The sequence below is a fragment of the Phaenicophaeus curvirostris genome, chromosome 1, assembly GCF_032191515.1.
Source record: "Phaenicophaeus curvirostris isolate KB17595 chromosome 1, BPBGC_Pcur_1.0, whole genome shotgun sequence".
Lineage (NCBI taxonomy): Eukaryota > Metazoa > Chordata > Aves > Cuculiformes > Cuculidae > Phaenicophaeus > Phaenicophaeus curvirostris.
In genome coordinates, this window is record NC_091392.1 from 529612 (window position 1) to 544187 (window position 14576).

At 51.7% G+C, this 14576-nt stretch overlaps 1 protein-coding gene across 1 annotated transcript; it reads right to left on the reverse strand.

Annotated features, from left to right (window-relative positions):
• Positions 1-1955: 1955 nt before the first annotated feature.
• On the reverse strand, positions 1956-4366 carry LOC138716828 (acrosin-like). The gene is made up of 5 exons (XM_069850004.1): positions 4296-4366; positions 3681-3872; positions 3165-3430; positions 2696-2841; positions 1956-2309 (listed from the first exon to the last, which is right to left on the reverse strand). Exons 1-5 carry the CDS (start codon positions 4364-4366, stop codon positions 1956-1958), a joined length of 1029 nt encoding a protein of 342 aa, XP_069706105.1.
• Positions 4367-14576: the final 10210 nt, after the last annotated feature.

Sequence of the window (14576 nt, forward strand, 5' to 3'; positions counted from 1 at the left end):
TGTGGAGACAGGGCATGGCCCATGATCCCCTCTCATATAAAAGGAGGACCATGTAGTCTTGGACGTCTGTCTGTTTTAACCCCTGATTTTACAACATCGCCTTTCTCACAGGGCAAGACGAGGTATCCACGCATATACCCCCGAGTGTGATGATAATGCTCAGTTTTGGTCTTTTGGCCAACGCTTTACTGCTTCTCTTTTGATACCGGGAGGTGCAGTTGCAAAAGCATTAGCAACCCTAGATAAACTTGGCTGCTGGCTTGCAAAACAAACAAACGCTACCAGCAGTGCTCTTTCTGGACTTTTATTAGATGTAGATAGTGTACGACATGCTACCTTGCAAGATAGAGCTGCAATAGATTTTTTGCTTTTGGCACAGGGACATGGTTGTGAAGATTTTGAAGGCATGTGTTGTATGAATCTTTCTGATCACTCGGAATCTATTCATGCAAGCATTCAACAGCTCAAGGAGGGAGTCTTTAAACTTCGACAAAATGATAGTTGGGACTGGTTAGATAAGCTTTTCGCAGGATGGGGGCTGTCAGGATGGTTAAGAAGTCTTATAAAAATGATCGTTTATGTTTTAGTCGTTTTTATTCTTTTGTTGTTATTTTTGCCATGTTTGTTGCAATGCTTACAAGGATTAATAACACGTTCTGTGAAGAGAATTTTTATTGTGCAACAGGAAGGGGGAGATGTAGGACAGGATTTGCCTGGCTTCAAGAAAGCCCCCAGTACAGACCAGTTGATAAAACAGGACGTGCTGGAACTTGTTGGACGGAGACCCTGGGAGGAGTGAGATAATGTTTTTGTTTAGAAAGGAATAGAGACTACTGGCTCTGTGCGGATGAGCACGGGCGTCTGCGGTTGTGAGGCAGTGGCCTTGATGACAGGAGCTGCTGCAGTTGCTGAAAGCAAGTAGATAAGAGAAACTGTTGCTGTTGCTAAAGCAAGTAGATGCTTAAAAAAGGCTCATTTCAATTAACCAATCTGTGATTGCCTAGTTCAGGGTAAAAACCAATCGGTTTGAAACACGCCTCTTGTAACCACTATAAAAATGTGTTTTAAACACAATAAATCTGACACTTGCTTGCATCAGGCTATTGTCCCGTCTCTTATTCGCAGCAATAAGGAAAGTATATAACCTAACTTCTTTTGAATAAAGTTGACCTTGCTTTATCAATCATATTGATTTGACCGCTTGGTTCCTCCCGTCCCGGCAGGGCAGTTTTTCTACCTTTCAGTTATGCGTGTTCTTCCCCAAACTGTGTCAGATAAGCAGGATATTGTAAATAACCATAGGACTTGTCAGATCTGGAAGCTCAAGCCTGCACACCTCTTAACAAATAATTCACTCCTTCACTCATTAAACTGGAATCCTGTAAATCACAGAGTCATGGAATGGTTTGGGTTGGAAGGGACCTCAAAGCCCAGCCAGTTCCAACCCTCCTGCCGTGGGCAGGGACACCTCCCACTGAGTCAGAGTGCTCAAAGCTCTATCCAACCTGGCCTTCATTGGGGTCATTGAGGTCCCTTCCAACCCAAAACGTCCTGTGATTCTCTGAAGACCTCCAGCCCCTGGAACTACCATTCCCTTCTTCTCTCCCTCTTGTCCAACCAGGCACGGGGTCCCCTTTGGAGTGAGACTTTCCATTCGTGCCCTTCTCACCGTGTGCAGCTACCACGATGGAGACCTTGCCTCGCCCAGGAGACAGAATGAGGCTGAAGCAGAGTTTGCTGTGAAAACTATTTATTGCTACCCAGAGAACAGACTAGAAACAACATCTTAACAAAACACAACCAGCCATCGTAGGCTTGGATGGGGAGCTTGAGGTGGGAGGGCAGGACCAAGCAGGTCTGGGACCTCAAGGCTGCCTGTGGAGCAGCAGCCAGCGGCCCAGCACAACGTGGTGGTGGCATCATTCAGCCTGCCCTGCGTCCTCTTCCCCCTGTTCTCAGGTCCTTCGACCTGTCAGGACCAGCAGGAGCTCCATCACCTTAGTGAAGAAGTCCACCAGCTTGTTGATTGGAATCGGGCAGGCGCTGAAAGCGCTCGGCTCCGTCGCTGGGGTTATCTCCACAGGGTTTGTCGTGGTCGGAAAGTGGCTCCAAGTGCGTTCCGATGCAGGTGCCGCTGGAGCCGAGTAGCGCTTCATCACCCCCAGGATCCAGTCACGGAAATGCTGCGTGGCAGTGTAGACCCCTGGACGATGGGCTCGGGCACAGCCTGTCCCAAAGCTGGTCACCCCCACCAGCCAGAAGTGGTCAGTAGAGGGATCTTGGCAGACCAGAGGACCCCCGCTGTCCCCCTGCGGAGAAGAAAAGAGGATTCAGAGGGTGCTGGGGGCTCCGTAAGCCCCAGGGATCTGCTCCTGCTCTCTGCCAGCAGTTGCCAGAGCTGTGTTCCCTGCCCAGAAAGGTTCTCCTAGAGTGCTGGAGCCAACGGAACGTGGTTGGGGAGGTGTTTGTGGGACTCTCAGGCAGGTTCTCTCCTGGCTGTGGGGCAGAGGGATGTTCCAGGGTTGGTCCCTGCATGCTGAGAACATGGGATGAACTTTCTTGCAGAGTCACAGTGCTGTGGGACAACTGGACGCTGAGCATGGAGCAGCAGCTGGAGACGAGGAGGTGACCCCCGGAGCGATGGGGACCCCGCGGTGGGAGGGGGACTTGCTAGGGACTGGGATCACCCTCCTACCTGGCAGGTGTCGATGCCGCCCTGCGCGTAGCCCGCACACAGGTTGTGGGGGTGGACGGCGCCCCTGTACCACCCGCTGCTGTTACAGACTTGGGTGTCGATGAGGTGGACGCGGGCCTCCTGCAGCACCGGCAGTGCTCCAGAAGCTGTGGGGACAAGACAGGAATGAACCCCCAGCACATGCCACCAGTTCTCCTCCTCTCTTCCCCAGGGCTTGGCTTTGCATCGGCAGCGGCATCGCTGTGGTGTTCCCCTTCCACCCTGCTCTGGTTGGCAGCTCATTCCCACCTCCCCGGACGCAGCTCATAGAATCACCAGGTTGCAAAAGACCCATCGGATCATCGAGTCCAACCATTCCCATCAATCACTAACCCATGTCCCTCAGCACCTCGTCCACCCGCCCCTTAAACTCCTCCAGGGGAGGGGACTCCACCACCTCCCAGGACACAAATACGTCTGGGGAACTCACATCTGGCCGTGGTGACCCCCCAGCCGCTGACGTAGCAGCTTCTCAGCTGCCAGAGCTGCAGGGAGAAGTCGGGGACGCAGGCGAGCTGCACGTAGAGGCTGCACTGGAAGGGCTCGTAGAGCTCCATCAGGGCGATGTCGTTCCTCTGAGTGATGTTGTAATAGTCTTCGTGGATGATGATCCGCCTGACATAGCGCACTTGTTCCTCGGGACCCGGGCGAGTCAACGAGGTGGTTCCGGCCACCACGCGCCACGCTGGGACGTGCCTGGAAGGTGGATGGAGAGAGAAGTGAGAGGGAGAGGAGCCACGCGCTGCAGCTTCCCTGCCTCCTGCTTCCCAAGTGGGAGAGGAGAGCATCTAGGGAGGGTGCGACTGCCCCAACGCGCCCGGAGGAGAAGAATCATGGAGATGGAGGCATCGGCGATGCAGTGACACAAGCCCAGCCTTTTTCTGGATGCAGAAAAAGGGCGTCTGCCAGGGTTTGAGGGATCTCCCTGTCCCCTGCTCCTCCTTACTGGGTATTGACGAAGCAGTGGGCGGCTGTCAGCACCCACTGGGGGTGGATGATGGTCCCTCCGCACACGGGGGCCAAGTGTGTCTTGAACACCTGCTGGACGCTCACAATCCATGGCCAGGAACCCAGCTGTGCATTTTTGCCTCCAACCACTCGCCCGGTGCCGTAAGCCAAGGGACGGAGTCCACAGGTCCTGTGGAAACCAGAAACTCGTTACTGTCCTGCTTGAGACTTGGGGCTGAAGGGCAGGCACCTTCCCTCCCCAGCCGGCATCGCTGTGTGGAGCACAGAGCCAAGGAACCCTGTGGGGCACCCAGGTGTCCACCTCTGTCTCTGCTTTAGCTCTTAGGGAGCCCTTAGCAGCCTGGGAAATGGAGAAGAATGTCAGGAACCACATGGGGTTGGAGAAGGAAACACATGGGGTTGGAGAAGGAACCACATGAAGCTGGAGAAGGAACGATATGGGACTGGAGAAGGAACCACATGGAGTTGGAGAAAGAACAACATGGGGTTGTAGAAGGAACCACATGGGGTTGGTGAAGCTGTTGGGAAGAGAGCATCCTCCAGTGAAGCCCAGCAGCGTTGCCCAAGATCCCTCCCAGCCTGTTCCACTCACTCGCAGGTGTCCCAGGAGCCCTGTGCTGGCCAGAACAAGGCCAGGAGGATGAGGACTAAGGGAACCTTCATGGTGCCAGCGACACGAGGGAGATGAAGATCCGAGAGCTGGTGTCCAGCAGAGCACCAGCCGACACGCTGCCCGTAGCGCCCACGCCGCCCGCAGAGCCCGTGGCCCCAAGCTGATGTCACAGAGCGGCTGCTTCTGGGGGCTGGGTCCGGGGAACTCGGGGCTGGGGGGGGACATGGGGTGTTCCAAGTGGGAGGGGAGGCAGGAGGTGGGGTTGGACACCCCAAAATCCCCTACAAAACGCTCTGCTGGGGTGGTGTGTGTGGTTCCGAGCTCTGTCTGCCCAGAGCCAGCAGGGAAACCCCAAGGGTGGCAGCACAGGCTCTCTGGGAAGGGCACAGAATCGTTGAGGTTGGGAAAGAACTCGAAGATCATCCAGTTCAACCATCCACACAACACCAGCTGTGCCTACTAAGCCACGTCCCTATGTGTCACCCCAACACGTTTTCTTAACACCTCCAGGGATGCAGAGTTCACCACACCCTCTGCCAGGGCTTCATTGCTCTTTCAGTAAAGAATTTTTTCCTAGTATCCATCTAAAGCTCCTCTGGCACAACCTGAGTCCCTTCCCTCTTGTTCTGTTGCTTGTCCCTGGGGAGAACACAACAACTCGCCTCAGCACAACCTCCTTTCTGGGAGCTGCAGAGAGCGATGAGGTCTCCTCTTAAGCCTCCTCTTCTCCAGACTAAACAGCCCCAGGTCCCTCAGCCGCTCCCAGAACTCCTGTTCTCCAGCCCCTTCCCCAGCTCCGTTCCCTTCTCCGGACAAACTCCAGCCCCTCAAGGTCTTTCTTAGAGCGAGGAGCCCAAACCTGAACCTAGGATTTGAGGTGCAGCCTCCCCAGCGCTGAGCCAAGAGGACAATCCCTTCCCTGCTCCCCCTGGCCACACCACGGCTGGTCCAAGCCAGGAGGCTATTGGCCTTTTTGGCCACCTGGGCCCCTGCCGGTTCCTCTTCTGCTGCTGCCGACCAGCACCCCAGGTCCTTTTCCTCCGCTTTTCCCCACGCCCGGAGCGTTCCCTGGGGTTGTTGTGCCCAACACCCTGTGCCACTCACTCGCAGGTCTCCCACGATGCCTGCGCCGGCTGGCACAGGGCCAGCAGGAGGAAGGCGAGGAGCATCTTCATGGTGCCAGCGAGACGAGGGAGATGAAGATCCGAGAGCTGGTGTCCAGCAGAGCACCAGCCCACACACTGCCCGTAGCGCCCACGCCGCCCGCAGAGCCCGTGGCCCCAAGCTGATGTCACAGAGCGGCTGCTTCTGGGCGCTGGGTCTGGGGAACTCGGGTCTGGGGGGGGACATGGGGTGTTCCAAGCGGGAGGGGAGGTAGGAGGTGGGGTTGGACACCCCAAAATCCCCTACAAAATGCTCTGAGGGGTGGTGTGTGTGGGCAGCCTGGGATCAGGCACCAGCACCTGGCTCTGAGCTCTCCTGCTGCATCCAAAGAGCTTGGCCAGCAGGGAGGGAGGGGATTCTGCCCCTCTATTTCTCTCTGGTGAGGCCTCAGCTGCAGGGTTGGGTCCACTTCTGGAATCCTGACCAGAAGAAGCAGATGGAGCTATTGGAACGAGTCCAGAGGAGGCTCCAAGGATGATGCGAGGGCTGCAGAACCTCCTGTACGACGACAGGCTGAGAGAGTTGGGGTTGTTCAGCCTGGAGAAGAGAAGGCTCCAAGGAGACCTTAGAGAGACCTTCCAGTACCTGAAGGGGCTCCAAGAAAGCTGGGGAGGGACTGTTCACAAAGGCTTTTGGGGATAGGACGAGGGGCAGTGGGGATAAACTGGAGAGGGGCAGAGTTAGACTGGACATGAGGAGGAATTCCATAGGGAATGGCTGGGTTTGCAGTCCACCACACAACAGCCTCAGCAGGGGCCGTGCTGGATAGGGGATCCCGGAATGGTGCAGGCTGGGAAAGCCTTTCGGTTCATACCATGGAATCACAGAATGGTTTGGGATGAAGGGACCTTAAAGATCATCCAGTTCCAACACCCCTGCCATGGGCAGGGACGCCTCCCACTGGATCAGGCTGCTTGGTTGCTCAAAGCTGGATCTGGTTGCTCAAACTTCAAACAGCCTTGAGGGGGGAAATTGCAAACTCTAAACTAGATAAAAAGAGACCTGTAGGTTACAAAATGCATCGGAGAGTGCTTCTATCCAACAGTGACTGGGAGGTTGCTATAAGGTCTCCCCGGAACCTTCTCTTCTCCAGGCTGAACCACCCCAACTCTCTCAGCCTGTCCTCACATGGGAGGTGCTCCTGCTCTCGGATCATCTTTGTAGCCTCCTCTGGCCCCGTTCCAACATCTCCATCTCCTTCTCCTGCTGAGGGTTCCAGCCCTGGCCCCAACCCTCCAGCTGAGGTCTCCCAAAGAGGAGCAGAGGGGAAAATCCCCTCCCTCCCTGCTGGCCACGTTCTCTGGATGCAGCCCAGGAGGATTCTGGGCTGGGAGCGCACATTGTGGCTCCTGTGGAGCTTCTCGTCCCCCATCACCCCAAGTCCTTCTCCTCAGGGCTGCTCCCAATCTCCTCATTCCCCAGTCTGGATTGAAAATGCAGATTGCCCCGTGTTGGAACATTTTACACAGAACAAGGCCTGGATGCTGTGAGATTGTTTAATACTGAACAACTCTAACAAGGCCTTGAAACGGAGAGCCGAAAGATAAACAGGGGCCAGTTGGGAGGAATGTAGTGGCTACTTCTGTGGGAACCAGCACTGGCTGAAAGAAAAACAATTGAAGAGAACTGTCAACGTATTTAAGTTTAGTAGAACTTGGTTTCTTAGCATGTGCAGTAGTTTAGCCAATAATAGATTAGTAATAGCCTTATGGACAGCTACCTTTAACCAATAATACACTGTAGATACCCTCGTGGGCACCCAGTTGTGTAACCGAAAAGGGTTTATAAAGAAACAGCTAAGCTCAGTAAAGTGAACACTCGCTGATCACATTGATCTCTGCGTTTTGGTTCCATGCTCCTGTCAACGAGTGGCGCCCGAACAGGGACCCTCAGATTGCTTGCCGAAGTTGCTCTGAACGACTGAAGACGCGGTAGATTGTGGAAGGACCGGCCGAAAACTTTCCGGCACTGACCCGGTGCTGAAGATTTTTCCGGCACTGCTGAAGATTTTCCGGCACTGCTGATGACTTTCCGGCATTGCTGATGGCTTTCCGGCATTGCTGAAGATTGGAGTAAGACGCGCGTCCAAATAAAGAAGACTCCGGGGTCAAAGATCCGCTACAGGCAAGTAGCGGCGGTCGGGGGAGGAATGGGTTCCACTCTTTTTAAAGATAATGAAGAGGCAGTGGTGAAAATCCTCCAAACTATCCTCTCCAAGAGGGTCCGATAGACACCGACAAGGAGCCCGATCCCCCCCCTCACTGTCCCTCAGACCAACGGGCTCAAGCCAGGGGGGAGGCACAGTAGCAGGGAGAAGCTGAAAGATTGCAAGCTTTGATCTGTGTGCGGCACGGCAGTCAGCACTGGGAACTAATTAGTGATGAAGCGATAAAGGAGATTCCAAAAACTGTAAAAAGAGAACCAAGCCGCCTGGCCAAGGGCCGCTCCCCCACCCCCCCACCCCTCCAGCTCCCGCAGAGCGGGCCTCTGCCCTGGGCTGAGGGGGGAGCCGCTCACCACCACTGCCGCCGCGAAACCCAGACAGTTTCAGCGTTACAGAAGGGCCTGTTAATAGATACAAGAAGAAATGGCTCAATTAAACAACGTTGGTACCAGTTCAAGAATCAAGACAGTTGTAAACACTTATAAAGATACTGGATGTTGGAAAGCTGAAACAGGCATGACCTTTCTATGGTGTTTAGAGATACATCAAAGGGTGTGCTCGACAAGCAGGTAGACAACTGAGCAGTTACAGAAGCCTTAATTTTGTGATCTGTGACAAAAAATCCTAATGGTGAATGTAGAAAGATGTGGTGCAGTCTGCAAACTCCTACAACAAGAGCTGGGATCACTTACCTATCAAGCACAGCTGGTAGCTGCTGCCCTGACTGTAATCTGGGACAGAAATACGTTTTGTTAGAGACACGGCAAGGAGAGACATTTTAAAAGAGACTGCCACACGCACCGCCAGGAGAGAGGGCCTAAAATCTGCCCTCGGTGTGGAAAGCGCAAACATTTTACCAGTTGGTGTAAATCAAAATGGGATAAGAACGGGACAGTATTGTCAGAAAACCAGGAGCAAAGCATGGTTCAGAGGCACGTACCAACACAGACGCCTCCGCAGCGAGCAGCAGCTCTCACCTCAGAGCAAGCAGCAGCTCTCACCTCAGAGCAAGAACCAGAGGCAGCACCGAGATAGACGTGATCAGCACCATCGCAGTAGTGCTGCAGTCGTCTGCACATCACACAATAGCATGGAACGTAAAAGGACCATTGGAGGGTGGCTTTACTAACTCGTAAACCTCCAATGGCATGAGGTTTAACAAGGCCAAATGGCGGGTCCTGCACTTGGGGCACAACAACCCTGAGCAGCTACAGACTAGGAGAAGTCTGTCTAGAAAGCTGCCTGGAGGAGAGGGACCTGGGGGTGTTGGTTGACAGTGACTGAACATGAGCCAGCAGTGGCCCAGGTGGCCAAGAAGGCCAATGGCATCTTGGCTTGGATCAGAAACGGTGTGACCAGCAGGTCCAGGGAGGTTATTCTCCCTCTGTACTCGGCACTGGTGAGACCGCTCCTCGAATACTGTGTTCAGTTCTGGGCCCCTCACCACAAGAAGGATGTTGAGGCTCTGGAGAGAGTCCAGAGAAGAGCAACAAAGCTGGTGAAGGGGCTGGAGAACAGGCCTTATGAGGAGCAGCTGAGAGAGCTGGGGTTGTTTAGCCTGGAGAAGAGGAGGCTGAGGGGAGACCTCATTGCTCTCTACAACTCCCTGAGAGGAGGTTGTAGAGAGGAGGGTGCTGGCCTCTTCTCCCAAGTGACAGGGGACAGGACAAGAGGGAATGGCCTCAAGCTCCGCCAGGGGAGGTTTAGGCTAGACATTAGGAAAAAATTCTTTACAGAAAGGGTCATTGGACACTGGAACAGGCTGCCCAGGGAGATGGTTGAGTCCCCTTCCCTGGAGGGGTTTAAGGCACGGGTGGATGAGGTGCTGAGGGATATGGTTTAGTGTTTGATGGGAACGGTTGGACTCGATGATCCGGAGGGTCTCTTCCAACCTGGTTATTCTGTGATTCTGTGATTCTGTAATTCGAATGATTATCAATAGTTTGGTTGGGAATAGGCATATGGGGAGACAGAGGCTGTTGTTCAACTGACCAGTCCGCAATTCTATCAATACAGAAACTAAAAAACAAAAAACCAAAACAAAAAAAAAACCCAAAAAAGTCTACCATAAGTGAAATATTTGTTAGACAATCGATATAAGCCTTATTAGATAATGCATCTACGTATTTTAAGCGTTGCATGTTCCTGGTGCCATGTGTAGTTTAAATATCCGTAGCATGGAAAAATTGTGGATCCACTAGTGATAACCAACATTGTATGAATGTGTTCAGCTAGCTGAGAAATGAGTGGTCACGTGTGTGTGTGTTTGAAGTACTTCATACGTTTGTAAGACTTAGAAATTAGTTTTGATTAATTTTAGAAATACATCTCTGGGACCTTTCAATCTCAAATGTCCACTAAGCCGGCAAACAGGTAGATTTACCTGGGGATCTTTGGAATGAAAGGCTTCAGAAGGAAAAGTTTTAAAATACCTAGCAAAACATGCAGCTGTATGTGTGTGAGTGCCCCCGCCACCCCCCACCCTCCCGCCCTTCTCCTTCTTTTCTAAGTTTTCTTTTCTTTCAGCTTTGAAGAAGACCAGAGGAGTTCATGGTGTTATCTCTTTAGGGGAATGCCAATTTGTAAGAACACTCTGCATTCCAATGTCCCTCATCAGCAACTGCTGGGTCCTAGTGCAGACAACCTTTAGGGATAATTGAGGCAATGAGAGAGGAAAATTCAAAAGATTCATTACGAATTACTGAGTGGATGTTTTGCCACACTAACCCCAAAAAACATAGTCACTAAATTTGAAATGATTACAATGATAATTACCGAGTGAAAAAAAAAAAAAGGGAGGGGGGAGAATCAGGAGAGACACTGCTAAATAGATTGATGAAGGTGCAATATGTAATGAATTTTTTGCAATTAGCAGGAGATGATCAAATTGTGCTAAAGTGGAAGCATGTACAAACCATGTCGTCAAAATCAGAGCAAATATAAGACAATGTGGAAGTGCTATTGAAAAACAGTTATTATGGGCAATGGACAGGTCTGTATAAGCTACTAACATGGGGACGAGGTTATGTTTGTGTTTTAACAGATAAAGGACCAGTTTGGGCACATGCGAGGTGGATCAAGCCCACGTTGCTGCGTGACAAGTGTTGAGCCCCAGCCACGAAAACAGTCAACAAGAATGAGGAGGACGTTAACATTATGGATGCTCTTAATCTTCTAGGTGGTAGCTAAAGGATGTCCCTGGGTGATCGATTCTCGACAGAATGGGTGGATAACAAGATGGGTATGAGAACTCTTGGTCAAAGGAGGAATGTTCTTTCATTGGTGTTGATTGCTTTGACAATTATCCTGTGTGTTACAGTGTATACAACGTCAAGTCGATCGTGTGTTTCAACTGAACGCTTTAGTCGAAAAACAAAAAGGGAGCTTAAAGAATTTGATGCTTCCTGCGTAGATGAAATACAGTTTTGGTCTCCTTCAGCTTTTACTGCTCTAGCTTTGTTTATTCCTGCCTAGTCAACCAAAGACAAGTACCCAACTGCAACTTGTGGCTGTTGGAGAAGTAATCAGAAAGGGACGATGATGAACACTGGCATTAAGTGGGAATGAGCCCGACAGCATCCATATTCCAATGACAGTGGCCGATTGGGAATGATGCATGTGACCTTCTATACCTTTACAGCTTGCGTTACTGAGATATAGTGGACACATATCCACGGACATGCCGGTGGAAAAAATTGGACACCTTCTAAAGAATTATCAATGGATTTTATTCCTTGCTGTAAGGAAAGACCCATGCGTTTTCTACTAGCTGCAAAGATACGGTCAAGTTTTGGAACCCAGAAACAATCATAGCAGTCTCAATTTTAGCTCCGGGAGTAGCAGCCACCGGAACCTTGGCCCAACTAAATCAACTAGGATGCTAGCTCTCCAAACAAACAAATGCTACATCCAAAGCGCTGTCTGAATTGCTGCTTGATGTAGACTCCGTGCGACATGCCACGTTACAGAACCGGGCAGACACAGATTTTTTATTGTTAGCACAAGACCATGGTTGTGAAGATTTTGAGAAGATGTGTTGTTTCAATCTCTCTGACATCTGACAAATGGCTAACATCAGTGTTTAACAATCTCTCTCCATGGCTGGTATCGTACATGACAAAAGTTTTACGTTGGCTTAGAATTTTATTGTTAATCATAGTTGTAGTTCGTTTGGCATATAGATGCATAATGAAACAAGTATCAACGTTGTCACAAAAGGTATTGCTTGTACAAGAAAAAGACGGGGAATTTGTTGGGAAATGGTTAAGTGAACAAGGCCCTTGAAGGAGCTGTATAAACAATCTCGCAGTTAAATCACAGAATCACAGAATAACCAGGTTGGAAGAGACCCACTGGATCACCGAGTCCAACCGTTCCTACCAAACACTAAACCATATCCCTCAGCACCTCGTCCACCCGTGCCTTAAACACCTCCAGGGAAGGTGAATCAACCACCTCCCTGGGCAGCCTGTTCCAGTGCCCAATGACCCTTTCTGTAAAGAATTTTTTCCTAACGTCTAGCCTAAACCTCCCCTGTCGGAGCTTGAGGCCATTCCCTCTTGTCCTGTCCCCTGTCACTTGGGAGAAGAGGCCAGCACCCTCCTCTCTACAACGTCCTTTCAGGTAGTTGTAGAGAGCAATGAGGTCACCCCTCAGCCTCCTCTTCTCCAGGCTAAACAACCCCAGCTCTCTCAGCCGCTCCTCATAAGGCCTGTTCTCCAGCCCTTTCACCAGCTTTGTTGCTCTTCTCTGTACTCTCTCCAGAGCCTCAACATCCTTCTTGTGGTGAGGGGCCCAGAACTGAACACAGTATTCGAGGAGCGGTCTCACCAGTGCCGAGTACAGAGGGAGGATAACCTCCCTGGACCTGCTGGTCACGCCGTTTCTGATACAAGCCAAGATGCCATTGGCCTTCTTGGCCACCTGGGCACACTGCTGGCTCATATTCAGTCGGCTGTCAACCAACACCCCCAGGTCCCTCTCCTCCAGGCAGCTTTCTAGACAGACTTCTCCCAGTCTGTAGCACTGCATAGGGTTGTTGTGCCCCAAGTGAAGGACCCGGCATTTGGCCTTGTTAAACCTCATGCCATTGGACTCTGCCCAGCGGTCCAGCCTGTTCAGATCCCTTTGCAGAGCCTCCCGACCCTCCAGCAGATCGACACTTCCACCCAGCTTAGTGTCGTCCGCAAACTTGCTAAGGGTGCATTCGATGCCTTCATCCAGGTCATTGATGAAGACATTGAACAGGGCTGGACCCAGCACTGAGCCCTGGGGAACCCCACTTGTCACTGGCCTCCAGCTGGATTTCACACCATTTACCACCACTCTCTGGGCCCGGCCATCCAACCAGTTTTCCACCCAGGAGAGTGTGCGCCTGTCCAGCCCAGAGGCTGACAGTTTCTCAAGCAGAACGCTGTGGGAAACTGTGTCAAAGGCTTTGCTGAAGTCCAGGAAGACCACATCCACAGCCTTTCCCTCATCCAGCAGCCGAGTCACTTTGTCATAGAAGGCGATCAGGTTAGTCTGGCAAGACCTGCCTTTTGTGAACCCATGTTGACTGGGCCTGATCACCCGGTTCTCTTGCATGTGCTTCATGATAGCACTCAAGATCACCTGTTCCATGACTTTCCCTGGCACTGAGGTCAGACTGACAGGCCTGTAGTTTCCTGGGTCCTCCCTGAGGCCCTTTTTGTAGATGGGCACAACATCAGCCTCCAGTCCAGTGGGACTTCCCCAGTCTTCCAGGACTGTTGGAAGATGATGGAAAGGGGTTTGGCCAGCACATCCGCCAGCTCCTTCAGTACCCTAGGGTGAATCCCGTCCGGCCCCATAGACTTGTGACTGTCCAGTCGGGCTAGCAAGGCTCTGACCACCTCCTCTTGGATCATGGGAGCCTCATTATGCTCCTCTAGCTCCTGGGTTTGTACACAGACGGAACGACCCTCCTTACGACTAAAGACTGAGGCAAAGAAGGCATTAAGTACCTCAGCCTTTTCCTCATCCCCTGTTACTGTTGTCCCTTCTGTGTCCAATAGGGACTGTATGGTCTCCCTAGTCCGCCTTTTATTATTTATATATTTGTAGAAAGATTTTTTGTTATCTTTCACTGACTTGGCCAATCCAATTTCTAGCTGAGCCTTAGCCCTTCTGATTTTTTCCCTACACAATCTCACTTCCCTCCTATAGTCCACCCAAGAGGCCTGTCCCTTCTTCCAGAGGCCATAAACATTTCTTTTCTTCTTGATATCCCTCAAGATCTCTCTATTCAACCAAGCTGGCTTTCTCCCCTGCCGGCTTTTTTTCTGGACCACGGGGATGGCTTTCTCCTGAGCTGCTAGGACCACCCCTTTGAAGAGCTCCCAGCCCTCCTGGGCTCCCTTGCCCTTGAGTACTGTCTCCCATGAGACTTCACCAACCAGCCTGCTGAAGAGATCAAAGTCTGCCCTCTGGAAATTTAATGTTACTGTCTTGCTAACCACCCTCTTCACTTCACCTAGAACAGAAAATTTTATAATCTCATGGTCGCTTAGTCCTAGGCGTCCACCTACCGCCACATCCCCTACAAGGCCTTCTCTGTTCACCAACAGGAGGTCCAGGAGGGCACCTTCCCTGGTTGGTTCATTCACCAACTGTGCGAGGAAGTTGTCTCCCACGCACTCCAGGAACCTCCTAGACTGCTTCCTTTCTGCTGTGTTGTACACCCAGCAGATATCAGGCAGATTGAAGTCTCCCACCAGAACGAGAGGCATCGATCTAGAGATTAACCCCAGCTGTTTATAGAAGAGCTCATCAGCTGCTTCTCCTTGGTTGGGTGGTCTGTAACAGACTCCCATCACAAAATCTACCTTCTGGTGGGCTCCTCTGATTTTGACCCACAGGCACTCAACCTCCTCATCTCCACAATCCATCTCAGTGATGTCCAAGTCCTCCCT

What these genes read in the sequence shown, in the direction of transcription:
- LOC138716828 (XM_069850004.1), bottom strand. Translation starts at nt 4,366, where the DNA reads ATGAAGGTTCCCTTAGTCCTCATCCTCCTGGCCTTGTTCTGGCCAGCA. An exon ending in GGCTCCTGGGACACCTGCGA is followed by an intron (nt 3,873 to 4,295) that starts GTGAGTGGAACA and finishes TGGTTTCCACAG; the next exon opens with GACCTGTGGACTCCGTCCCT. An exon ending in GCGGCATCGACACCTGCCAG is followed by an intron (nt 2,310 to 2,695) that starts GTAGGAGGGTGA and finishes TCTTCTCCGCAG; the next exon opens with GGGGACAGCGGGGGTCCTCT.